This window comes from Betta splendens, chromosome 13 (genome assembly GCF_900634795.4).
Source record: "Betta splendens chromosome 13, fBetSpl5.4, whole genome shotgun sequence".
In the NCBI taxonomy this organism is placed as follows: domain Eukaryota; kingdom Metazoa; phylum Chordata; class Actinopteri; order Anabantiformes; family Osphronemidae; genus Betta; species Betta splendens.
In genome coordinates, this window is record NC_040893.2 from 17,233,328 (window position 1) to 17,258,767 (window position 25,440).

Below are 25,440 nucleotides of genomic sequence, written 5' to 3' on the forward strand. Positions count from 1 at the left end.
GCTTTGGTAGGCTGGTTTAGCTCCCATGTCGGGTTTATTTATCAAATGTCTAGACATTTTGAAATGTCCAAAGTGTTATTTGTCCATTTGTCTTGAAACATTTATTTACTCCTTTTTGTGTTGTTTAGGAGGTTTTGACTTCCTGCGGGAATGCCAGGCTTCTCCCGTTCCAGACTCTGGTCTCAGCTCTTCCTCCACATCGTCCAGTTTGAGCCTGGGGGGAAGCAGCAGCAACCTGCCTGACATCCCACAGGATGTGGAGGAGCTGGCTGCCTCCTCTAAACTGGATGAGAAGACATACAAACTCATTGAGTTTCTAGCCACGAGGTACGGATGATCATATGAAATCACCCTGTTAGTGCAGCAAATCAGAGGAGGCGTCTTTCATCAAGCTCTTGAACAGTGAACAGATGTCAGAAATAGACCTGGTTTAAATACTGTGCTCCTCGTTTCCCCCTGGTGGTGATCTGAGGATAGTACAGTTTTTACAGTGATATTATCTTCTGTAGGACATCTGGACCATTATGGTGCCACGAAGACATTTCACCTAAGAACCAAATTTCCAAAAGCACCGGGCAGCTCACAAACTTCTTGCGCCATGTGGTGTCTGTGTTCAAAGAGTCCAAGTCCGGTAGGTCCTCCCTGTTCCTTCTCAACCAGCACTGCTGCGTTTGCCGCGCATTGACCCCTCTGCTCTGGGCCTTTTGCTAGTTTTCCACCTGGAGCAGCAGCTCAGCGACGTGGCGCTGCAGACGGCGCTGTGCAGCTCGTCGCGTCACTACGCCGGCCGCTCCTTGCAGGTGTTTCGAGCCCTCCATCAGCCCATCTCCGCCCACGGCGTCTCCGACCTGCTGTCACGCCTGGTGGAAGTGGTTGGTGAACACGGAGAAGAGGTGCAGGTCAGTGTCTACATTTACACCTTCATCAAATAATAAAGGTCGAAGGGTCAAAGCGACTCTAATGGCGTCAGTGTCTGCTTCTCTATTGGAAGGGTTACGTGCTGGAGGTGTTACTCACACTGGAGTCTGTGGTGGATAACTTGGCCGAATGTCTCAAGAACAATGACCTCATGGCTATTTTGACCAGGTTTGTGTCTTCTTATCACGTAATAGCATTTTTTTTCTCAAAAGCCAGCTTGTGACTCACTGTCTATCGCCTCGTGCTTTCCAGAGCCTCGTCTCCGGATTTCGTGAGCAGCTTAAAGCTACTGTCCAACAGGAAGAGCACAGGTCAGCTCAACATGCGGCGCGAAGAGGGGAACAGGCACCAGAGAAGCTCCTCTGTCCCCAAGAAGTTCGGGCAGGCGGACCGGTGGTCCGACCCGCCTCGCAGCGCCACGCTGGACCGCATCCAGGCCTGTGAGCAGCACGCGTTATCAGCCAACGCCCGCAGCTCGCCCTCGTCCAAGGACAACGCCACGGACCCGGCGAACATCCACCACCCCAGCAACCTGCTGGCCACCATCTTCTGGGTGGCGGTGTCCCTGATGGAGTCGGACTTTGAGTTCGAGTATCAGATGGCGCTGAGGCTGCTGAACAAGCTGCTCGGCCACATGTCGCTGGACAAACAGGAGAACAGGGAGAAGCTGGAGAACCTGCAGAACCAGCTGCAGTGGCGCACGTTCAGCGGGCTGCAGCAGCTGCTGCTGAAGGGCTTCACCTCGGGGCCCACCACCGACCTCACGCTCCAGCTCTTCTGCCAGCTCACGCCCGTGTCCCGGGTGCCTGTGGTGGACACGTCACAAGCCATAGGTGAGGTAGAGGTCAATAGATAAACGTCAGTGTAGAATGCTGCAGCAAAGCAGTGGGTGGATAATTGAACTTGCGGGTTTCTGTCCGACAGGCTTTCCTCTGAATGTTCTCTGCCTGCTGCCGCACCTCGTGCAGAACTTCGATGGACCCACACAGTTCTGCCAAGAGGTCGCTGAGAGGATAGCGCAGGTCCGGCTCCATCCACGTTTCTGTATGATTGTGTTTCTCAGAGCTGGTCTTCATTCCTGATCTACGCCTTATTTCTATGTGCAGGTTTGCCTCGAGGAGCGGAACGCCAAGCTCTCCAACCTTGCTCACGTCATGACCCTGTATAAGACGCACACCTACACACGGGACTGCTTTTCTTGGGTCGATGTTGTGTGTCGATATCTCCACGAAGCGTTCTCAGACATCACCCTCAACCTCGTCACCTACATGGCAGAGGTCTGTGCAGCCACATCTGGGCTGTGGTTGTGGTACGCGTACGTTTTACTGCAGTATGCTGTTGTTTTCTCTTGTGGCAGCTGTTGGAGAAAGGTCTTCCCAGTATGCAGCAGACCATTTTACAAATCATCTACAGTCTCCTGAGTCACATGGACCTGAGTGCAATTCAAGCCAAACCCTTCAACATGGAGGTGCTCAAGACTATAGAGAAATTTGTCCAGGTGATTTCAAAAATATATATTTGTGCGTAAATATGTGTACAAACGTTTCCTAAAAATGAATGTGCTGCTTCATGATGAATAAGTTACATTTAAGGTGAATCTCAGTGAAAGTGTTCCTGTTTCGTTTCGTAAAAAAAGGAAAAGCTGTCTGTGAATTTGTCGACACACCCGGGCTATAAACAGTCTGCCTATTTCACACAGAGGCTCGTTCTCCTCCTGAATTCATTTCCCATTCTGTATGTTTCTGCTGTGAGACCTCTGCAGACGCCACCGCGTTAACACACATAAAGACAGAGTGTGTTTTGTGTGTTTGTGCGGCGCATAGACCGTCCACTGGAGGGAAGCGCTAAATATCCTAAAGCTGGTGGTTTCTCGATCGGCCAGTTTGGTGCAGCCTTCGTCCCTGCAGAGCGACCTCTCGTATGAAGACACGAGCCGCATCTGGGAGCGCTCCTCCAAGGCCCTGCCTGGGAAAACTCTGGACTTCCACTTTGACATATCTGAGGTTAGAGTTTCTTTTAATCGTGTGAGGGTCCTGGTTCGCAGGTCCCTGTAGCACGACGTGCCTGTATTTTCCAGGGTGTGGTGCTTGCGCTTGTTGAGGTTGTGTGGAATATTTGAGGCTTTTTTGGGAAGGAAACATCTCCCCCTGTTTTTCAATGTTGATACTTCTTTTTGACCAAACCCATTGAGATTAGCCTGAAAGCTCTGAAGGTAAACACAATTAGCCAAGCTGAGAGCCCAGAGCTAGAAAGTGATGTCAAAGATCCAGACTGAGGGGTGAATGTGTGGGAACTGAACAGGGAGCTATTTGTGTAGCTCATGAATGGCAGGAAATTATGTCAGCTCTGCGCTGCCGTCTTTTGTATTTGTCCAGTCGACAGCCAGCGGCGTGTGTATTTAAACGCATTGGACAAGCTGTTATTTCTAAAAGCACTTGGATATTTTTAGATATTTTAGGGCAGAGGTTTATATTTCCCATTTGCTCCATGTGTTTGGAATATGAAGTGGGAAAAAGCCCGTGGGCAGTTTTTTTGAAACATGGATCATCGAGGAATTGTCTGCGCGTGAGTCATGAATTAACGGAGCAGAGCAGGACTTTCGGGTCTTCACGCTCGTCCTGACTTCTGGTTTCACGTGTCCGGCTGTCAGACGCCGGTGATCGGCCGGCGGTTCGAGGACCTACGGCGCTCTCCGGGCCAAGATGTGAAGAGCAGGACCACGGGCGTCAGCCACAGCACTTCCTCTACCTCCTCTGGATCCACGTCCACCAACGTCCTGGTGCCCGTCAGCTGGAAGAGGCCCCAGTCTTCGCAGGTGAGCAGTCTTTTTTTATTCATCCGGGAAAGACGGACGTTGTTGTCCAGGTAATGAATGCAGATGCAGAACATGCGTTAAAAGCAGGTGTGACACTAAGTTGCTCTTGGTTCCTGCAGAAAAGGACACGGGAGAAGCTGGTGAATGTCCTGTCTTTGTGCGGACAAGAAGTGGGGCTCACAAAGAATCCTTCGGTAAGATCCACTTAGCCGCGCTAATATTACCACGTCTCCCTGCCCGCTGTTCGTTGACTCCTTTTGTTTCTTCGTGCAGGTGATTTTCTCAAGCTGCGGCGACTTGGACCTCATGGAGCATCAGCCCAGCCTGGTTTCCTCAGATGATGGGACTCGGGAAGCAGAAAACACGGACGACACCACCTCGGAGCAGCAGTTCAGAGTCTTTAGAGACTTTGACTTCCTGGATGTAGAACTGGAGGATGGAGAGGTAGGAAACCGGACGTCACTCCTTTTAAATCCGTGGCTAAAAAGGTTGATCGCGCCCCATCGTACGCGCAGATCAGCTGCTTATTCAAGCTTGCAACGCAAAGCGGAGCTCTTGCACTGTGTCAGGTCCGCTCTGCCTTCTCTATGTAATGGGGTTTCTTCTCTCTGTTTTCTCTGCCTGCGCTATCTAGGAGCTCCAGGTATGTCACTTAGTCATGTCACATTTCTGCTTTGTCCTTTGAGTGTTTGCTTGTGCAGATAATTCAGTGAGCAGCCACACAGGTGGCAAAGAGGAGCTAATGTGTGTGCATGCTGTGCAGTCTATGAAAAGGAATCTGCAGTGTTGAATGAGAGCAAGACATTCACTGAGCGTATATTTACATTCTATTAAAACACACGACTCAACATTAGTGGTTTTGTTAGGTGATGTATTTATTCTAATTTATTTAAAACTTTATACACAGTGTGTTGGTTTACTGTACTTAACCTGAGGAATGGCTTGATTTTTTGTGTTAATTCACTTACTTGAGTAAACAATAGATTTTTTTCTCATTACACAGAAATCATTATTTACAGTACGACATCCTAACACCATCCTTTTAAGTTACACAGACACTAATTCTGCTGTGTTTACTGTACTATGCAATATTTATGTTGCCATTGAGTAGAACATGAACTCTTTTTTTACTTTCATCAAGATTAAAATTACATTTTAACTCTCTTATAAATGTCACATTATTGTCTTACCTTTAATTGGTAAACAAGATAAACAGCATGAATCGAATCTATTCTACCTCAGAATCCACAGAATTTCCCACCTGGTCAAACTAAAGATCGTACTCCCATCATCTGACACAAACGAATGCTGTTGAAATAATCTAAATATAAACTAAAGTTGCACATGCTGTCAGTTCTCTCCCAGTGCCTGCTTAAAATTTAACACAGCCTGAAATAACTGTATAACTGGTCAACAATTAAGCAAACAGGAAGTGCTGAAGCAATTCTTACAGTATGTACAGTAGGTTGGGGTTTCTTTGATGGGGTGGTTTCCAGGTAGGTTTCCAAATCTGGGAGAATGAGACTCAGTGGATCCCTTCAGTTCTTAGCTCTCCTCCTGAAGGAAGCGGCCTCCCTCCACCTGCACGGCATGGTTTTGTGTATCCTATGTGTGTGCATGTGTTTGCGCTAGAGAAGTTACTGTGCGTTGCTAACCTGAGGCCATTCCGCTGCTGTCGCAGGGGGAGACGATGGACAGCTTCAACTGGGGCGTGCGCAGACGCTCCATGGACAGCCTGGACCGGAGCGACCTGCAGCCCCTGGAGGAGAGTCAGCTGTCCAGCAGCATGCCCAGCCTCAGCAAGATCGCTCACGAAGACTCCGATGAATCATCAGAGGAGGACTCCCTCACTGTCAGCCAGATCCTCTCCCACTCACAGCTTGTAAGTTCATCACTTTGCAACCTAATAACTTCATATTAAATTCATAATAAAGGAGAACCAACGCTTGGTATTATCGCGGTAGACATACAGTTATAATATATAAAACTTATAATTGCACATCTATTAAATCTAAATCATCCTCCTACAGTATTATTGTTATTTAAGTCTGGTGAAATGGAGGCAGCAGATGGAAAGTCCACGCAGCTGTCGTCCTGCTCCTCTCATGTTTCTGATTTTTCAGCTTTACTGCTGTCTTAAAGGCTGTTCAGGAATGTGATGGAGAAATATTCTGACCGCATCTTAAGCTGCATTTAGTGTTCGGTCACTCAAAAATGTCTCATGCACTTCTTAGTGAGAATTCCAACTGTGCTTTTCTTTTCAGCTCCTCAACCTGTCTCCAACTGCTGAGATCAGTCACACGGACTCCTCCTCCGCCTTTTTCGATTCAACTTCAGCCGATTCCACTCCTCTGAACACCAAAAATCCTAGTTTCGATGTCCAACTGCCAGAGGACTCGAAGCAGCGGGTGAATAAGGGTTTCAGAGTGTCTGAGATTCTGGGTTCCACTAACGTCTATCGCAACTCCATGCTAGAGTTCTTTACTAATTTTGCCAAATAGAAGCTGTTCTGTTGCGACTTGTCTTGTGAAACGTCTTAGATGTTGTGTTTGCTTTGGTTTTAGTCTGTTTTAGGTCTTATTCTCTGATGCTGTGACTTCTCTATATTGTTTTGCTTCAGTAGCGCATGAGCCTTTCTCATAGTTAATGACCTAAAACCTACTGTACAAGCTGCAGCGCTTTGGGCTTTGGGCTCGGGTTTGTCTCTAATTTCCAGTATGTTGCTAAAGGTTCTCTGAGGATGTTGGGGGTTGGAGCCAGCATCGGGTAAAAGCCTTTCTCGCTCTGCGTCTGTCTTTTTAAGGCAATGTGTATACCTAGTGCTTGTGTGTGGGTGGCTGTAAGCAACAACTAAAACCTTGGCATGTGGGATTTGAAAGGTTTACACATTGCCTGTCCCAAAAACACGAGTGTGCAAGTGTTTCATTTATAATTAATTGGCACCATTTATGCACACTTCACTTAACGTATCAAAGTAAAAGAAAACACCACAAGGAGTGTCCATAGATCCCAAGGCAAGGTTAGTTATGAGTGATATTTGAACTGTAATAACAGGAATAAATGCATCCTATAAGGCTAACGGCATGCTGACATTTTGCCCAACATTAATAAGGCATTTCTGTCTTTTAGCCTGAGGCGTCACAAGAGGAGGAAGACGCCGCTGTGCATGAGGACGACGTCTCTCTCTCCATCGTTGAACTTCCCTCTGAATTTCACTGCGATGATAGTTTGGCAGTAGGTGACAGTAAAGGAGACCTGGACCTCGACGGCTGCTCACCCAGGTTTGTGCAGCTTTATCCTTTATTAGACAACTTTTGATCGGACGCTGCACCGCCAGCATCGTGGCTTCACTGAATGTCCCCTCAGTCTGGTGGAGGAGGAGAGAGACGACATGTTGGAGCTACGCTCGTCCCCGCCACCGTCGCCCTTCTTCTCCGCCATCCTCGCAGCGTTCCAGCCGGCCGTGTGCGACGATGCCGAGGAGGCCTGGCGAAGCCACATCAACCAGCTGGTGTCCGACTCAGACGGGTCCTGTGCGGTCTACACCTTCCACGTGTTTTCATCACTGTTTCAGGTACTGTTCACCCAAAACTATGTAAAAAGGGATTTAAAAGGATAAATTACCTGGTTGGAAGCAAAATAAATCAGTGTCCTGGTGCATTATCTTAATAGAAGCTATGAGCCTGACCAAAGCTGACTGGTACAGTGAACCTCTGTGTGTTGTCTTTTGGCTTTGCAGAACATCCAGACCAAGTTTTGTTCCTTGACCTGCGATGCTGTGAGCTACCTCAGCGATGGGCTGAGCGGATTAGGGTCGAAGTTCCTCAGGTCTTCTCAGATGCTGGCCTCCTGCTCTGAGTGCCCAACGCTGTTCATTGATGCAGACACAGTGAGTAGCATGAAATGCTTGTTGGCATACAAGATACATACAACATGAATTGAACAAGTCCAATAAAAGAACTATCTTTTTCCAGATAATGTCTTACGGACTGCTGGAGAAAATGAAATTCAGTGTGTTGGAACTTCAAGAGTATCTTGATACCTACAACAACCGGAAGGAGGCAGCTCTGAATGTAAGGACAATTTAAAATGTAAAAAAGCTGACACCGACTTGTGTGTTTGCTAACTACACCTCTGTTTCCTTTAGTGGCTGAGCAACTGTAAGGCCACCTTCCCTAAACACGCTGGGGGTTCTGTGATATCGTGTCAACCAGCAGAGCATGATGAAAAGGTAAAAGAAAACACTCTTCTCTCAGGAATTTGATCAGAGCTGATGACATTAATATGCTGTAGGTAAAAATAGTTATTGATTCTTGTAGGAATGGTTGGAATATTGAATGTGCTTAGGATTTCATTACATCTGACCTTTCCTGCTGTACTTTCTGTGCTACGATTACTGTGATTCTCTAGCTCTGTGAGTCTTATCTCTCATTTTCTCAAACTACTTAAATATCAAGTTTCTGACAACCTTAAGCTGCCACACTTCACACTGATTACCTCATATGCAACATGCATCTCGATCCTTTTCAGCTCTGCTGGGCATGAGCGACATCCTAACAGTAAATGATACACTCACCTCATGTTTAGTCTGGTTTCTCAGTCACTAAAGCGAGTTGAACCAGTGAGTGTATTAAAAGGCAGCGGTTAATTTGCTTGGCTTGTTGCTTTTTAACCAATTAAAGTGGATTACCAGCCATTCCTTTATTTCTAATTAGGCATTTTTCCTCCTCTGTGCATGTGAACACGATCATCTGTGCTGTTGCTTTTCATGCACCAAAATCGCATGTCTTTCTTTTGACTCTCTCCATTTTCCTCACTTCTGTTCTGTCCTATAACATGCTTGCTTTGTAGCAAATGGAATCTCTGGCTGTAAGTTGGATACATGCTTCCTCTTTGTTGTTGTTTTCTATTCATTTTTTGTTCATGATATAAAATGTCAGCTCTGTCTTTTGTACTGTATGCATCATTTGTTATGTAGGTATTTGCTTATGACCAATTTTTTGTTACTTTCAGCAACTGGAGCTCTGTCAACGACTCTACAAACTCCACTTTCAGCTGTTACTGCTTTTTCAGTCATACTGTAAGCTGATCGAACAGGTCCATGCCATCAGTTCCATACCCGCGGTAGGAACACTACGTCACGTGTTTGCTTGTCATCTAATGTAGCTGGGCTCTAACCCATATGTCTGTGCAATAACGTGTGTCCTTCTACATGTTCAGCTGACAAATATGTCCAGAGAGCTGAACGATTTGAAAAGCAACCTGAGGGGAGCAGCAGCTTCGCTGATGCACGATGAGTTCTCTGTCGCTGAGCCCACCTTCAGCTCCTCTGAGGCTGCGGTGCAGGCCGTCCTGGAGGGGCTGAGGAACAATGACTTCCCAGGGGCCATCCGCTATATTCGTGAGTGCAGGTGAGAAGAAAGAACTGTTGTTTCTTTATAAATGAGGAGATTGGAGCCAGTGAATAATGTGCTCTTTCTTAATTGCAGAACACTGTGGCCTAACGACATCTTTGGCAGCCACCCCGAGGATGAGGTCCAGACTTTGCTGAATATCTACTTCAGACATCAAACTCTGGGTCAAACCGGAACCTTTGCTCTAGTGGGCTCAAAGCAGGACCTGACAGAAATCTCTGTCAAACTCATGGAACTTAACGGAGAGATTCGGGACATGATTCGACGAGCGCGGGGTTACAAAGCCATGACAGCTTTCCTTCCAGACTCCAGAGTTTCAGGCTCGACTCTCTGATGCTATGTCTAGTCCCGTCTGCAGTTGCTGCTAAAATCACAGTTGTTCACAAGAACTTGTCTCTGTAATAGGAATAACCAGAACCACCGTTTTGTGCTTCTCCTTCTTGAACTTATCAAAATGTCAGAGTCCAATATTCAAATGCGAAGCAATACTGTTTAGAGACACATGGGTCACATGTCCGTTCCATATAGCTTTTATTGCACTAATTATAAAAAAGGTCACAAGGCAACTACATGCTACTGAGGTCACCAACTTTCACTTTAAAGGATGATATACCAAAGCTAAGCGATTCTCTTTCAGTTGTCTTTTAAAATTTCAAGGGAAAGTGTGCAATCCTTCACAGAAGTGGAAGATCTTACTGTATCTTAAAAGAATGTATTTTAATATCACAGCATTGGAAAACCTGAACATTATTACTAAGGAAAGGGAGACTTCATTTTTATATATAGTGGGTCTTTTGTGTGTGGGCGTGTTTGTGTGGGTGTGTGTGTGGGGTGTGTTATGTGTGGGTGTGTGTGAGATTAAAGCTGACCATCATCGCCGATGGAAACATGGAAATGGATTAATGAAAGTTGTTCGCATTAAAACTATACATGACATGCTGCAAATCTACTGTCTCCTGAACCTACATGCTGCTGTGTGGGTTATCTGTTACTCAAAACATCTTACTGTACCTTTAACTGTGCAGCTTTTAGAAAATATTAGGAGATTTATTTATATTATTTGCAAAAGAAATATGTTTGTATCAGGCTAGATTTAAAGAAAATAACTATTTTGTTTTATCTTTTAAACATGCCAAGCTTGCAAATTCTGTGCACTATAAAGTGTAATAGTAGTGTTTATGAACAGATACAGAAACTATTTTAACTGAATAATTGTACATAGTGCAATGGAGACATTCAGATAAGATTGTATTTTTATTAACTAAACAGTCTGTAGAGTGAAAGCAATAGCAACATGTAAAACTGTTGGCGTAGCCTTTGGCTTTGTAAATACTACTGCCTTTGCAATGTACTGTACTTTGGGTTCTGTATCTGTACCAGTGCGAAATAAAACTTACATTTATTATGTTCGTTTTCATTTGGGGATTATTATTATTATGTTCAATACATTTGGTGTAGCTATTGTTCGTTTTGCAAGGCTGTAGATAAAGCAATCTTCATTTTACATTTTTTTTACATCTTTACCTTTAAACGAAACTTAACAGACCCGCTAGTTTACAGTATTATAATGTTTACACTTTCAGTCGTTTTATTTTGTAACCTAAATATAAAAATATGGCTCTTATTCTGAAGGCGGGGTGTGTTCCGGTGCGGAGCGCGCGAGGTTTGTTTTCGTGACAGTGGTGAGCTAGCTAACCTAGAGTAGCAGACTGACTCGTAAATAAGAATGTCCGCTTTTAGTTCCCAGTAGTTTGTCAAGAGATTCGTCGTGGCGTTGAAGTTGATTCCCTGCACGCCGTCATGGTGAGTCAGACTCATGTAGTGACTGTCCGCATTAACTGGCAGTGACTTTTCGTGACTTTCGGTCCTTGTACTTAGCTAGGCTTTGATTTTATTACTCTTTAAACTGTGACAACAAATTGCAACGTTCACAGCTACTGCTGTTATTAAAACCTAATGTAACATTGACAACTTTGCCCCGTGACGTTATTTTCGTGTTGCTAACCCATAGTAAGCTAATGCATGCTGTAGCAGCGGACCAACTCTGGCCTAAACGTTCTCCGGTTTACAAACTGAGCTCTGTCTCCTCAGGTGAGCTACGTCACAAACTGTAAGGGTTTTACGCGTCACCTGGAATGCATTTGACCTCAAAAAACATGTACAACACCTTTAAAGACGAAATCTGGGAAGGTAAGTCAACTTAACACCAGTGCAATTGAATGTTGTGTACTGCATCTATACAGTATGCAACAAATAACTTAAATAAATAACCGCTAAAGTGACATTTCATTACTTCTCTGGTATACAGTAACTGGAGTACATTATATACATTGTACAACATACTGTAACAGACAACATAACACAAAACTGTTCTTTTAAGAATCTAGAAAGTAAAGTCACCCAACACATTATGATCTGCTGTCTACTTTTATTCCTATTTCTTTAAACAGAGCTGGGACCACTAGACCCCGATTGGTTTGATGTGCTGACATCTCAAACGTTTCCTAATGAGAGCAATGACTCTGATGTAGATGAGCTGAGTGCTAACCAAGAGAGACATTTTGACACAGCAGCAGTGGCGAGTCAGCTGTTTTCAACCCCCAGAGATTTCAGACACAATAGAGTAGTGTCACCTAAAGCTGAGGATGACCATTCATTCACACACGAACAAGGTGATAACTCATAAATAAGATAAAGGTTAACTGCTTATGCATGCCATATAATATTAAAAAATGTTTTACACATAATACTAATACTGTTTTAAGGTTGTATTTATAATAATCTCATGGTCCTTCAGAAAACGAAGCATTGGCATGGACAACAATGCAAAGCCCATATTTGTTTGGGATGTCAAAAGTGTGGTGAGTTCTGTGCTGAAAAAGAAACATTATTTTTTTGCATATTCCTTATTTAAATCCCATCAGTAACTATGTATCCAGATAATTTTGACTGAATTATTTTTCCATTTGAATCATTGGCCCTATTTAGTGTTCCAGGTGCAAAATATGAAGTTATACAGCCTCAAAGTGATGAAAGCTTTGGTAAGGTTTTACTTTCTTTCCTGAATAATAGTAATAGTAATAAATTTGTAATACCTACTAATTACACATTATTTGCTTTTCAATTGTACAGATTTACTGCAAACCCCCATAAAATCCCCAGTAAGTATATTAAAAATGCCAAAGATTTCTATCTTCATCTTGCACTATTTGTTTTATTAATTTTATATACAATAATAATACAGGTCAGCTATGCCAAGCAAATATCTGAAAGTCTAGGTGCACAGATTCATCCCGACATATCATGGACCAGTTCTCTGAATACCCCAACAGCTGTGCCACCGACCTTGATTTTATGTAAGACATTGATTGATTAATTAATTATTTGCAAAAATCTCTAAATGTAATTAAATTGAAATAAGCAGTGCATCTTCCTAATCTTACAGCTAAAACTGATGGGAGTCCCTGCCCAGTGAGTGTTTCTGCAGAGAAAAATATTGTTGTGAGTAGTCTAGCCCTGACATACAAAATGTTTTTCTCTGATTTGAGACAATGTTCATTTTCTGTTACTAATATAATAATCTGAAACAAAGCTCAGTTCATAGCTTCACTTTTCTAAAGGGCTGAGATATTTTTTTTTCTTCTTTATCAGACTGTGCGGAAGCTTTTCCCCTCTCTTTCAAATGCATGCAAAATTGTGGCATCTCCATCGAAAAACGACGACGTACCTGCCCTTCAACAAGGTATTCAGAGATTCCTCCTTTTCACTTTGCTATGTTGTTTTCTGGCTTAATGTCTTTTTCTATGCATCAGTGAAGTAACTACAGCAAAGGGAAGTAATTAACAAATTATCTAAATTTTTCCTCTGTAATTAACAGGTCCTGTTTCCCTTGTGGCTGATCAGAATCCAGAGCCCCATGACTCCCTACAGAGCTCACTGAATCAAAGTGAAGGTGTTTGGAGACAAAAGTTGCCAGATGCTATTGAGGATGGAGAAATTCGCAAGACAGTAGCAAGTGTTCTTGATGGAGCTGAGAATGTCCTCTCCATGTTTTTTAGTAACAGTCATTCTGCACTAAGAAAAGTGAAAACTGAGAGAACTAAGAGGAAACACATTTTTCAAAAAAAAGAACAGGACTGCAGCATCACAGACACCTCAGCAACAAACAATGGTGCATCTACTGAACAGAAAGTGGATGATCAGGACCCTGGCAAATGTTCCTTATCCCCAGTGGAGAAAACTGTACTAAGTGGAAACAACCAGTGGTCTCCACTGAGTTTATCTGAAATTCCTCTTTGTACTATAGACACGTTGTGCCACAATTACATTCCTTCTACACATGCAGAAAACAAATCTTTAACAAAAAATGTGCTTTGTGATTCTGGTAATCTGGCTAGGCCACTTTTGACACTCACACATTCTGGATTACCTAAGAAAAATAGTAAGTTTATTTACTCAGTTCAGACTTTAAAAACAGAAGAAAAAGAAAAGGAATCTCAGAAAATAGATTTATCATCAAGGACTCTACATTCTGGTCTTTTGACTTCCCCACAACCGAAAGTCCATGATCTTGACATGTCACAGCTTTGCAAAGCCTTTGCAGAAGACTTCACTCAAAACCACTTCTCCCCATCATCCTGTTTGTCAGCTATGAAGCAAGCAAAGCAAAATACAAAGCAAGCCGGTCTTCACCAGGACTGTGATGGTTTCATTAACAGAGGAAATCCTCCTGCCATCAATCTGAATGCCTCCAGTAATGGGGCCACAGTAAGTGACAGTGGATTCCAATCTGCTATTGTAAACAATAGTCAGAGTCAGTCGGGCTTTAAAGTCAATACCCACAGGAATGCACCTTTTTCAAGTACAAATAAAGAACCTGGAAACACACATTTGGAGGACACTTTACAGGAAACTGATACCAATATGTGTGGTACAATCAAGGAAGAGCTAGACTCGGGCACAGAGAATGGGTGGCGCAAAGAGAGCATGTCAACTCAATGTCCCTGGAGTGGAGAACAAACAAGGCTACTGAATTGTCACATTAATGCCAGTCTTCAAGAAAAAATTGTTTCCCTTCCTTTCATCTGCCCTGCAGGATTAAAAACTGCTTCAAATAAGTGCATAGACACAGTCAACCTGGAGAGAGGTTTCTTTCAAGAGAATGAAGCTGAAAAAACAAACATTGGCCATGACACCAAAGATGTAGTTGGTCATGAATCAGTGACCAGTAGCACAAAGTCCATCCCACAGCTGTCTCCAAGTGAAAGATGTGGGAATGTCAGTTGCCAGTTAACTGCTTCACAAAAAGCAGATGTTACAGAACTTTGTACTCTCTTGGAAGAAGCAGATAGCCAGTTTGAATTTACACAGTTTGAAGCTGCAAAACTAAAACCACATTGTGAACATGATGCCATCTCTCTGAAAACAGTTGGAAAAGAACTTGACCCAGATTTCCTTACGGGTATAGATTTTGATGACAGCTTTACTTTAGATGGTGAAAGACAAACTGTAGCAACTGTGATGCCTGACAAATTGACAGATAGTAAATCAAATTACAAGGCATCAAAGACCACATGTAGCTCCCTCATGGTGTCAAATGCAGTGAGAGAGAACACCTCTACTGCAGATGTAGTTTCTTCTGAAAGCAGCAGAAATATGTTGACTGAACCCAAATATCAGGCCAAAGCAGAGAACAGCGACATAAACAAAGTGGACTTAAAAAATACTTTGACACTTGGTATGGGATTTAAAACCGCAGGAGGAAATGTTTTGAGAGTTTCGAAACAGTGTCTCAGGAAAGCAAAGGATTTGTTTGCCGACATTGAAGAGAATCTAAATGATCAGAAATCCCTAGATATGCAAAGGAGTGAAATTGATGCTCAATCCATGCAAGGACAGACCACAGGCATTACAGATAAAGATGCCAAAGGTTTCAACAACAGCAAAATGGACACAGGTCGGAGTGGATTCCAGATGGCCAGTGGAAAGGGGATCTCTGTTTCAGCAAAGGCTTTGCAAGAGGCAGACGTTTTCTTTAAAGACTGTGTTTTAGATTCCAACAAAGATATGTCAGTAAAACATAAAAAGAGCACGGAACCTTTGGCCGACCGTGTCAGTCAAAAGGACAACCATGTACAATTCAAACGTGTCCAGAAAATTAAACACAACTTTTCCGGAGAACCAGTCAGAAATTTGAAGGATATACATTATGGATGTAAAAATAATGTGGATATTGACAGTCCTGGAATTAATAATACCTCAGCTTTGACAAATGTAGATTCATCGCAAGAAAATAAGTCTTTGAATGCAAAGACATCGTATGCTTCCCCACGCACAACTTCCAAGGATGGATCTTCTGTCTGTGGATTCAGTACAGCCTCTGGAAAGAAAGTATCCATATCAGTAGAAGCCATGAAGAAGGCAGAGTCTCTCTTAAATGAAAGCCATGCACTTGGAGAAACAAGGGAACTTGAAGTGGAAGTAGATGCTTTCAAGACAGATCAGTTTGTGCCATCGAAAAATGGAGGATTTCAGACTGCCAGTGGCAAAGGAGTTGTCATTTCATCTGAAGCGCTCAAGAAAGCAAAATCACTGTTAAGCGAAAGTGAAGTTGAGGTTGATCGCATCAGTGTAAAACCATACTCCAAGATGCCAGTAACTGGTCCACCACACAGCAATTGTGGATTCATTACAGCCAGTGGTAAACCTGCAGCACCTTCAGCTGAAACCCTCCACAAGGCAAAAGCTCTTTTCAGTGACATCGATATAAAGATGCCAGTTGTTTCAGACATAAGAAACAATGGTAACACTGCCTTCGGTGAATTGAGCTGCAGTGGCAGCTTCTGTACAGCCAGTGGAAAAAAGGTTTCTGTGTCAGATGATGCAGTAAGAAAAGCAAAATCTCTTTTGGGTGAATGCATTGAATTTGAGGAGACAAACAAAAAACAATGTAAAGATGCCTCGCCAACACAGAATGGTGGATTTCAGACAGCTAGTGGCAAAAGAGTTGCTGTGTCATCCTCAGCCCTGAAGAAAGCAAATGCTCTGCTAAGTGAAGTTAAAGGAGTTGGTGATAAAACTGGTGTAAAACCAACACATTGCCAGAAGTCATTTTCTGGTCCAGCACCCACGACTAGTGGATTGAATGCTCCTAGCTATCAGACTGGGGAACTTTCATCCGAGGCCGTCCAGAAGGCAGAAGGTCTCTTCATGGACACCTCAGCTGTTTCAGAGTCAAAGAAGACTGACCGATATGATGGTGCTCCAAACATTACTCATTGTGGCTTTACAACTGCAGGGGGAGCAAAAGTCATTGTGTCACAAAAAGGTCTTATGAAAGCAAAGAGCTTCATGAAGGAATTTGATGATGGGGACTGCCACCATCTTAATTCATACTCAAGTCCACATGACACACACAAGCCAGATCCACCAAAACCCAGGGATGTGAGAAATTCCTCTTTTAAGCCCATCACTGACTTTGACAGTGACAGTGAGCGTGAAGTGGACCAGACAATTCTCAATCAGGGACCAAAGTCATCATTTCTTACCTTTCAGTCATGTAACCTCGGTGGTTGTACAGAAACGCAGGAAAAGCTTCTTGCCCAGGAAGCACTTGACTGCACAAAAGCTTTGTTAGAAGATGAAGGAATAGCTGACCAAAATCATTCAGAGGCTTTAGGAAATGTGCCACATCAGGAAAATGCCAAATCTGACAGAATTTCTGTAGAGGAACGAAAAGGAAAGTGGAAAAGATCAGTAGAGGATACAGATATGACTGGTAGGGAGCGGTCTTCAGAACTAATGTCAGAATTTTTAATTTAAATCAAACTACAAAATCAACCACAAACATACTGTTATTTTTGATTCTAAAATTCTAGGTCAGCCACCCCTAAAAAGACGATTACTGGAAGAATTTGACAGGACTGTTGAGGGTCCAAGACGCTTGGCCCTCCTTCCAGAAAGAAGTTGCCCAAGTGGTAAAATTTCTGTTTCTAATAAACTAAGTAATATTGTGCCTGAGGGATAAATAAGTGTACACCTGTGTTTCTTAATATTTAAGGTGTGATAAACGACAGGAGAGTTTTTAAATACAGCGACTCTCTTCATCCAAATGTCACAAAGCCACACAGGTGAGTTGCCTGTACATTGGTGTTTGTTAGCAGCTGATGCAGTTTATGAGCTCTGTTTTTCTTGATATACAGCAATGGAAAAAACTACGTCGAAACCAGGTTGCAAAAGGCCACTCCAACACAACACTCAACTTCAGGAGATTCCAGACCTGCAGGTTCCAAGATGCCAGCGTTTGTTCCTCCGTTCTGTAAGAATGCAAAGATGCCAACTCTTAAGAATACTGCTCTGTCTGACAACAAGAGAAGACCTGCTTTTGTTCCTCCCTTCAAAAAGCAAGAAAGTTCCTCCAAAGCACAGGAGCAGGTTCTCCACCGTCTACCCTTAGCAGCACCATCTAAGAGCGACATTTATGTACCACCTGTTAAAAAAGCCCAAAGCACCAACTCTGTCATTTATACTGAAAGCAAAGATGACATCCAGACCGTGGTCTTGGCTGGCAGCACAAATGAGAATCAAGTGCCTAACCCACACAATCCTGTTGGTTGTAAAGCAGAGGACTTACTGGGTGTTCAGGACACGATGTCCAGAGACCAAGGTGCAGCAGCTTGTCCGGTAGCTAGTTTATATAATCATATGTAAAAACTAACACAAAAAAGGATAATGATGATTTTTTTTCCTGTTTGTAGAATTTCAGAATCTGGAAAATCTGGAATTGGCACGAGACATGCAAGATATGAGAATCAGAAAGAAGAAGCGTCAAACCATTCGACCTGTGCCAGGCAGTTTGTTTCTAACCAAAACATCCGGTGTCTCAAGAATTCAGTTAAAAGCTGCAGCGAATGGAAAACGTCCTGCAAGACACACCCAAGTGCAGGCAAGGCCCGAAGTAACACAAGCCTTCAGAGCATGTGTTATTTTTGCTCTTTTTTAAATAGGACATGAAACTGATTTTCGAAATAATACCAGTGTTATATAATACTGATAATTTGTCACTTAGATGTTCTTTATTTTCAGCTGTATGAATATGGAGTGCAAGCAAATGTGTCTGAGATCACTAGTGAGACTGCAGAGAATTTTCGCTTCCACTTGCAACAGTTCTTCAAGCAAGAAGCATTTGTAGACGGTGGTGGTGTTCATCTTGCTGATGGAGGATGGCTGGTCAGCAGCAATGACGGGACTGCTGGAAAGGAAGAGTTTTATAGGTATTGTTTGTATTTTCTCTTTATGTCTGGAAAAACCACAGTGCAGGCAAATTGTCCTTCATTATCTCATTACACACTTTCCACAGAGCACTATGTGATACCCCAGGTGTGGATCCTAAACTGATTAGTGAGCAGTGGGTGTACAATCACTACCGGTGGATTGTGTGGAAACAGGCCTCCATGGAAAGATCTTTTCCAGAAACAATGGGCAGCCTCTGCCTCACCCCAGAGCAGGTTCTACTTCAACTTAAGTACAGGTACGCAGGATGGAAAATGTTAGAGCCCAAAGTTGGTTTTCGTGCCTCGATTTGTCCAGATAATATGTTCAATTTACACTCACTGTACAAAAACATACTTTGTTTTACGTGATTCAGGTATGATGTAGAGGTGGACCACAGCCGTAGGCCAGCTTTGAGAAAGATTATGGAAAGGGACGACACAGCCGCAAAGACCCTGGTTCTGTGTGTGTGTGGGGTCGTCTCCAGAGGCCAGTCTCCAAACAGAAGGAGTCAAAGCGACACCAGGACTCCACAGGGCACGGATGCCAAGAGAAGCCTCGTTGAAAACCCATCTGCAGTGATCTGGCTTACGGATGGATGGTACGCCATTAAAGCCCAGGTAGATGAACCTTTGACTGCCATGCTTCACAAAGGCCGGCTGGCCATCGGCGGGAAGTTGATCGTCCATGGGGCTCAGCTGGTTGGCTCACAGGATGCCTGCTCCCCACTGGAGGCACCTGAGTCTCTTATGCTAAAGGTACTTGAAAAGGAAGACCGCACAGTGTTTTAGAATGTTCAGGACAGAATACAGATAATGGGCTACTTTTTGTGTTCTTAGATTTGTGCTAATAGCAGCAGACCTGCACGATGGGATACGAGATTGGGGTTTTACAAAGATCCCCGCCCGTTTCTGCTTCCAGTTTCCTGTTTGTACAGCAACGGGGGCCCGGTAGGATGTGTGGACATTGTCATACTAAGAAGCTACCCAATACAGGTGCGTTTGGTTTCTGTTTGAATTTGTGTGTTACTGGTTTTCTTGATGTTGATCCGTTTTACTACATTGTACCTGTTTTCCAGTGGATGGAGAGGAAGTCAGATGGCGGCGTTGTGTTTCGCTCTGTTCGTGCAGAAGAGAAGGAGGCGAGACGGTATGACAACCACAAACAAAAAGCCATGGAAATAATTTTTTCCAAGATTCAAGCTGAATTTGAAAGGGAGGTGAAAGGTAGGAATTGAATTCGCATTTTTCAATAGAAGCTGAAAAGGAACAAGCTGTAACATTCTTTCATCTACAGATAATAACCCTCAACACAGAAGACGTTCAATAAGTAATCAAGATATTGCGAGTCTGCAAGATGGAGAGGAGCTGCATGAAGCAGTGGGCGATGACCCAGCCTGTCTCGAGGTGATAAACAGACTTTCCAGTTTGTTGACTCAATCTCAGAAAGGTTTGGGGGTCTTTACCTGCCTTATTTGTATGTTGTAGGCTCATTTAAGTGAACAGCAGTTGGAGACGCTCCGTGTCTACAGGCGCTCTCTGATTGAGAAAAAGCAGGCTGAAATGCAGGACCGATACCGCCGAGCTGTAGAAGCAGAGGACACTGAAGGGATCTGTCCAAAACGAGACGTTACACCTGTTTGGAGACTTTACGTTGCTGACTCCATGGACCATCCAGGCAGTGGTGCATGTTATTTTTTCTTTTTTTTGGACTCAACTGTTTTTCAGACCCTGAGCCTTTTAACAATTAAAACGTTTTTTTCTTCCTATTTTTAGTTTACCAGTTGAATCTATGGCGACCTTCCTCAGATCTTCAGTCTTTACTGAAGGAAGGCTGTAGGTACAAAGTCTTTAACCTCAGCACTTCAGATGGAAAGAAACGCAGCAGCATTGAAATGATTCAGCTCACTGGAACAAACAAAACACAGTTTCAGAACCTACAGGTGAAGTAGGAAACAAATGCCTTTAGCGCATACAGAGCATGTGTAGGAATTTATTTTACTTTATATATAAAAATTACCTAAGATTACTTCATGAATGTGTTATTATTCAGACTTCCCAGGAATGGTTATCTGCACGTTTTCAACCAAGGGTGTCAACAAGTTTTGTGGACCTTCAAAACACTGAATATCATCCACTGTGTGGAGAGGTTGATGTCACAGGCTGCATCATCAGTGTCATAGATGAACAGGGTGGGTACTTTTTTTTCTTTTAATTTTACTGTATATAAAATACTCACTGTACTAATTGTATGTTTTGAACACAGGTCCCTCGCCTGCATTTTACTTGGCTGATGGGACTTTTAACTTTGTTAAGGTACGCTGTTTCAACAGCTTCTCCCAGTCTGGCTTGGAAGATCTAGTTAAGCCTTGTGTGTTGTTGGCTCTAAGCAACCTGCAGCTCAGAGGTCAGTCTACTACCCCCACTTCTGTTGTATATGCTGGAGATCTGACCATCTTCTCTACAAATCCAAAAGAACTTCATCTTCAGGAATCTCTTTGTCAGCTCAGGAATCTGGTCCAGGTACTAGTAGTGCTGAAATGTGTGTACATCTGCTGACATGCCTCTAAAATAATTCTCATGTTACTAAGTGTTTACTCATATTAAGCGCGATAAGCTCTATTTTTATTTACTTTTCCTCCACGTCCTTGAATCTAGGTTTGATTTCTGTTCCACATTTCAGGGTCAATGGGACTTTTATCGGACAGCTGAGGAGAAACTTTCATGTTTAATCCAGTCTTGTGGCCTGAGCTCTGTCACCTCTGCAGGTCTGCCAACACACAGCCCAGCTTCTATAACTGAGAGAGGACCAGACACAAAGGCAAATGTCAGTTCATGTGTATGCAGGTCATGTACATACATTTGCCTTCATAATTGCTTCCTTTTGATTTAAAAAGTCAAAATAAAATTCTTTTCTTCTGCAGCCTGTCAAAAGCCTCGGATTCTTCACACCCGTGAACAGGAAGCCTCTTACGTCAACTTCTTCAAATGAGAAAGACCCCAAAAGCCTGAAGAGGAGGCGAGCTCTGGACTACTTGTCACGTCTACCATCTCCACCTGTTCTGTCTCATCTAAGCTCAGTGGCTTCACCGTGCCTAAAAAAGACTTTTAACCCCCCTCGACGGTCTGGGACACCTAGCTCTTTAAAAGCTGTACAGACTCCAGCTTGCAAACCTGTCTGTTCACAGGTGGAGAATGAATGGGTGAATGATGAGGAACTTGCAATGATAGATACTCAAGCACTGCGTGTTGGTAATATAGATACATAGATCTGTGTAGATGACAATACAGTAGCTTTTTTTAAAATGTATATTTAAATAACCAGTGGCTGCAAATTGCACACACTGTAGTTGTTTTATAGTCTCACAATCTCATTAAAGCTGTGAAATCAGTTCAAGTTTTTTTGTTTGTTTTTTTGCATTATTTTTATTTATTGCACTGATCCCGTGTTTCTGCTGAGGGCTGACCTACAGTAAATGAGCCCGGTGATTCATGTGTAGACTTTAATTTACTGAACAGAGTATTGCATTTTAGTGATAAATTAAGATTTTTAAACATTTTTTTAGATACGTTGCTTTTGTCAGGTTTGCTAAAGGTCCTGCTCCAGTCCCGTTGGTGGCGCTGACAACCGGAAGTCTGAGTCCTACCGTCAATTTTTTAAGACGAAGAAGAAAGGCGTCAGTTCCGTAAACACAATAGACCCGCGTTAGCTAAATTATCAGCAGTGTTACAGGTTAATGTCCGTTTTATTTATGCGACCTCGAAGTTCACGGTAAGCATTATTTTCTAATCTCTTATTATGTATCGTTATCAAATTGTTTTTTTCTAGTCTATAACTCCCGAAAATCTTATTAGCCAGGTAACTTAACTGCTAAGCTTCTTTTGGTTTTAAATTCATTTTACAAAGTAACACATGAATTAGTAGTAAAAACATTTAAAGCTAACTTTAACGGATTTAACGGTCACATGTCACACATATTTGAACATTTCTGCCACTGTAGCGCTATTTAAACTGTGTTTGATTATTTTCACGCAGATGTCTTATGGTGAATCTACTTCTACGACCTGTCCAGACGTTTGTGTGAGCGAAAGAGCAGAAGACCAAAGAAATGACTGCACTGTTAACAGTACTAAATGTGTGAACAGTGAGGGCAACAGTCCAGACAGCAGTGAGAGAGAGCGGGTGCTGAAGGAGGTCGGACTCACCTGCTCCACCTTCATCGGCCCTGCATTACCTCCAAAACCAGTCAAGGCTGACATTGATGACGCACTCAGTGAATTTTACAAAGAACTTGGGGAGGTGGATACACCTGATGGTGCTGATGGTAACCCAGGGCAACGAGATGAAGGCTCTGTTTATCCACCCACACTTCCTAAATTATCTAACACCAAAGACAATGAGGATGTAAGACAGGAAAAAATTGGTAACAGCTATATAACTGAAGAACCTGATGGTTATGAGAATATCGGTGGACAGAAACATTCGTCCTGGTCACACTGGTACCAGAATGAGCCATACAACCACAGGAGACCCAGACAAGGCTTTGACCGAAGCTTTGGTGGGGTGTCTTATGCAGAGATTCAGAAGCACCATCCACAACAATGGGACAGAGCACCAAACCCAAGATTTCACAGACCTCTAGTCCATTGCCCGTCGCCTCCACCCGAATCCCGAAATCCACCATATCCCCTACGAAACATGAATCCCAAGTGGAATGAATCAGATTTGTCAAACCATTATCTGGAGGATGCACATTTTCCAACGTTGGGTGGTTTCCCACCTCCAAATGTTGGCTTTGTTCCCCCGCAGGGCTTTTATGGAAATTCTGAACAATTCTTCTTTGACAGGGATGAACGGAGACATGGTTACTATCAGCAATCAGAAAATGAAAGTGTAAGATGGTCTAGAGACACAGAAGCAGAATGGCCTCAGACACAACAATACCGTTCTTCTTTTGTGCTGATCTTGATGAGGGGGTTACCAGGCTCTGGGAAGTCGACCCTAGCTAGGTACATGTTTGTGTAGTTTTGAGTCTTGTACATTAGCGTGCTGCATGCTGAAAAGATTTTTGATGGGATGCCAATTTGTCACAGAGAGTTGCTCTCCACGGGGCCCAGTGGAGTAATTCTAAGCACAGATGACTACTTTGCTCACAGAGATGGCTACTGCTATGAACCAGGCCTTCTTGGAGTTGCACATGAATGGAACCAGCGCAGAGGTAGTGTTTCCAAGACCCATACAGATCAAATAAAAAAGTAAAGAAAAATAATGAGAACAATTGAAGAATAAACTTTATTATGAATTTATGTATTGTATGTTTTAATATTATTATCAGTTGTTGTGTTAAACCTTTCAGCTGAAGATGCTATGCGAGATGGACGGTCTCCCGTTATTATTGACAATACAAACATCCAAGCCTGGGAAATGAAGCCATATGTCGAAATGGTAGGTAATGGTATCATGTTGTAATGTAATATCTATTTATTTATGTAGCTGCATGTAATCTAATGCAGATTTTTTTTAAATGATTCTAACAGGCTTTGGAGAGAGGCTACAAAGTGGACTTCTGTGAACCGGACACAAGCTGGAAACTTGACCCTTATGAACTGGAGAAGTATGAGTTCTTATCTAGTGCTGCATTTACATTCTGGGGCAGACTTGGAGGAGGTGTAGAGATACTATACTTCCTAACGTTACTATCCTGCCTTTCTTTCTCTAAAGGAGGAACAAGCATGGTGTTTCCAAGGAGAAAATTGCACGGATGCTGGATAGCTTTTCATTTCCCATATCCATAGACATTGTTATGAACTCACAGGAGCCACCTCACGTGAACCAGAGACGTCAGCCACACCAGTCACAGATGATGAGAACACAGGTTTTCTATTAGTTTATGCAGGAATTCAACCAGCCAACTTAAATGCCTTGGAAAATACTTTTATAATAGGAAATGTTGGTTGTCATAGGATGATTTTTCTCAAAATATTTTGTATACTGTGTATCTAAAATCACTTCTAAAGGTATTACAAAGATTTCATTGATACATTTTTTACTAGGGAAGGACAATGTTTTAATCATTTTTGAATGCTATTCTGATTTATGTTAGAATGGGACTGAACTCATTGCTCAATAGGCAGCTTAACAATCTACTCAAGGACAAGTTCCTGTCATTGAAATTACAAGACTGTTCAATTACAAGCTTGGGTTTAAAATGATGTTCAATATTTCCTGCCACATTTAGTCTGTTTACGTTTTGAAATAGTTATTTTTTGTGATTGCTATTTTAGTGCTGAATCTTATTCCATTAAGCACCATCTGAAGCAGGGAAATTTGATTACTAAATATTTTTACCAATTTTGTTGTTGCATTTATTTTCTGGATTTGTAATCTGAACAACTATAGAACATAGCATAAGTATATATGGCATACTTTTTAGGGTTCTCTTTCTGTATAGTGAATTTCTCACAAGACCAATTGGACAAAGCAGACCACCGTACTCCACCTGCAGCAAATGAGTGCAGAAGTACAATCTTTATTGGAAAAGCAGTGAGTATGGGGAAGGCCTGTGTCCAACTGCATTCATTATTGGATCTCGGAGGAAATCACATTTTGCCTTTGTATTCCCTCTGGTGTTCGTTAGAGCTGCTTTTCTGTTCACTTTACAGCATGTAGAGAGGCAGGAATGATCTTTTCCTAAGCCTCACTGTGTTGTTACTCAAACACATACATCTCAGATACATGTCATCATCATACACATCACAGCCCATGTAGCTGGCTAAAATATGTTACTTGGAGCTTTTGTGACAGATCTGCATTAACTTTCATATTTTCTGCATCACAATAATCAGGCTCAGTGTATCCTAGCACATACAGTACAAGCTGCTTGTATCTTGCGATACTAGTACAAGCAAATACCGTTTTGAATGTCTGTGATCAGATATTGATTCATAAATCTGTGACTTTTCATATAGATAGATATAGACTAGAGTGAAGCTGTTATTCCGACTCCCTGAGATAACAATGACC

General features: G+C 42.8%; 3 protein-coding genes and 1 long non-coding RNA gene across 15 annotated transcripts in view; 3 read left to right on the forward strand and 1 right to left on the reverse strand.

The window, feature by feature from the left end:
* frya (furry homolog a (Drosophila)) overlaps nt 1-10,552 on the forward strand; it is a 30,827-nt gene extending 20,275 nt beyond the window's left edge. For 6 of the 9 annotated variants that reach the window (XM_029170282.3, XM_055513820.1, XM_055513823.1 and 3 more), the window contains exons 40-62: nt 129-327; nt 510-631; nt 712-899; nt 992-1,086; nt 1,171-1,751; nt 1,843-1,940; nt 2,025-2,195; nt 2,276-2,416; nt 2,742-2,921; nt 3,569-3,733; nt 3,853-3,927; nt 4,007-4,177; nt 5,415-5,615; nt 5,998-6,141; nt 6,863-7,014; nt 7,100-7,307; nt 7,473-7,622; nt 7,708-7,806; nt 7,881-7,964; nt 8,585-8,602; nt 8,747-8,857; nt 8,954-9,144; nt 9,223-10,552. In XM_029170282.3, the coding sequence (XP_029026115.1) occupies nt 129-327; nt 510-631; nt 712-899; nt 992-1,086; nt 1,171-1,751; nt 1,843-1,940; nt 2,025-2,195; nt 2,276-2,416; nt 2,742-2,921; nt 3,569-3,733; nt 3,853-3,927; nt 4,007-4,177; nt 5,415-5,615; nt 5,998-6,141; nt 6,863-7,014; nt 7,100-7,307; nt 7,473-7,622; nt 7,708-7,806; nt 7,881-7,964; nt 8,585-8,602; nt 8,747-8,857; nt 8,954-9,144; nt 9,223-9,481 (3,803 nt within the window). In that variant the 3' untranslated portion in view covers nt 9,482-10,552. The other 3 variants (XM_055513821.1, XM_029170289.3, XM_055513824.1) reach the window with 2 other exon arrangements.
* Nucleotides 10,553-10,682: 130 nt separating this feature from the next.
* brca2 (BRCA2 DNA repair associated) lies at nt 10,683-21,808 on the forward strand. Of its 4 annotated transcripts, none has more exons than XM_029170292.3 (26): nt 10,683-10,950; nt 11,239-11,337; nt 11,598-11,819; nt 11,945-12,008; nt 12,136-12,188; nt 12,280-12,308; nt 12,392-12,503; nt 12,593-12,648; nt 12,799-12,889; nt 13,025-16,924; nt 17,025-17,123; nt 17,207-17,276; nt 17,349-17,812; nt 17,904-18,091; nt 18,232-18,419; nt 18,506-18,676; nt 18,794-19,175; nt 19,257-19,412; nt 19,496-19,643; nt 19,714-19,823; nt 19,905-20,100; nt 20,193-20,359; nt 20,470-20,608; nt 20,683-20,939; nt 21,100-21,243; nt 21,341-21,808. In XM_029170292.3, exons 2-26 carry the CDS (start codon nt 11,283-11,285, stop codon nt 21,683-21,685), a joined length of 7,806 nt encoding a protein of 2,601 aa, XP_029026125.1. In that variant the 5' UTR covers nt 10,683-10,950; nt 11,239-11,282; the 3' UTR covers nt 21,686-21,808. The 4 variants fall into 4 exon arrangements, with proteins under 4 accessions (XP_029026125.1, XP_029026126.1, XP_029026128.1 ...); XM_029170293.3 differs by having other exon boundaries at nt 21,100-21,237; XM_029170295.3 differs by having other exon boundaries at nt 21,100-21,184; nt 21,341-21,544.
* LOC129604978 (uncharacterized) lies at nt 21,010-22,757 on the reverse strand. Its single transcript, XR_008696399.1, has 2 exons — nt 22,623-22,757; nt 21,010-21,214 (listed from the first exon to the last, which is right to left on the reverse strand). It is a non-coding gene; the product is annotated as an uncharacterized LOC129604978 (long non-coding RNA).
* n4bp2l2 (NEDD4 binding protein 2-like 2) lies at nt 21,955-24,768 on the forward strand. The gene is made up of 6 exons (XM_029170297.2): nt 21,955-22,188; nt 22,453-23,426; nt 23,511-23,635; nt 23,774-23,862; nt 23,955-24,031; nt 24,139-24,768. The coding sequence occupies exons 2-6, from the start codon at nt 22,453-22,455 to the stop codon at nt 24,302-24,304; spliced, it is 1,431 nt and encodes a 476-aa protein (XP_029026130.1). The 5' UTR covers nt 21,955-22,188; the 3' UTR covers nt 24,305-24,768.
* Nucleotides 24,769-25,440: the final 672 nt, after the last annotated feature.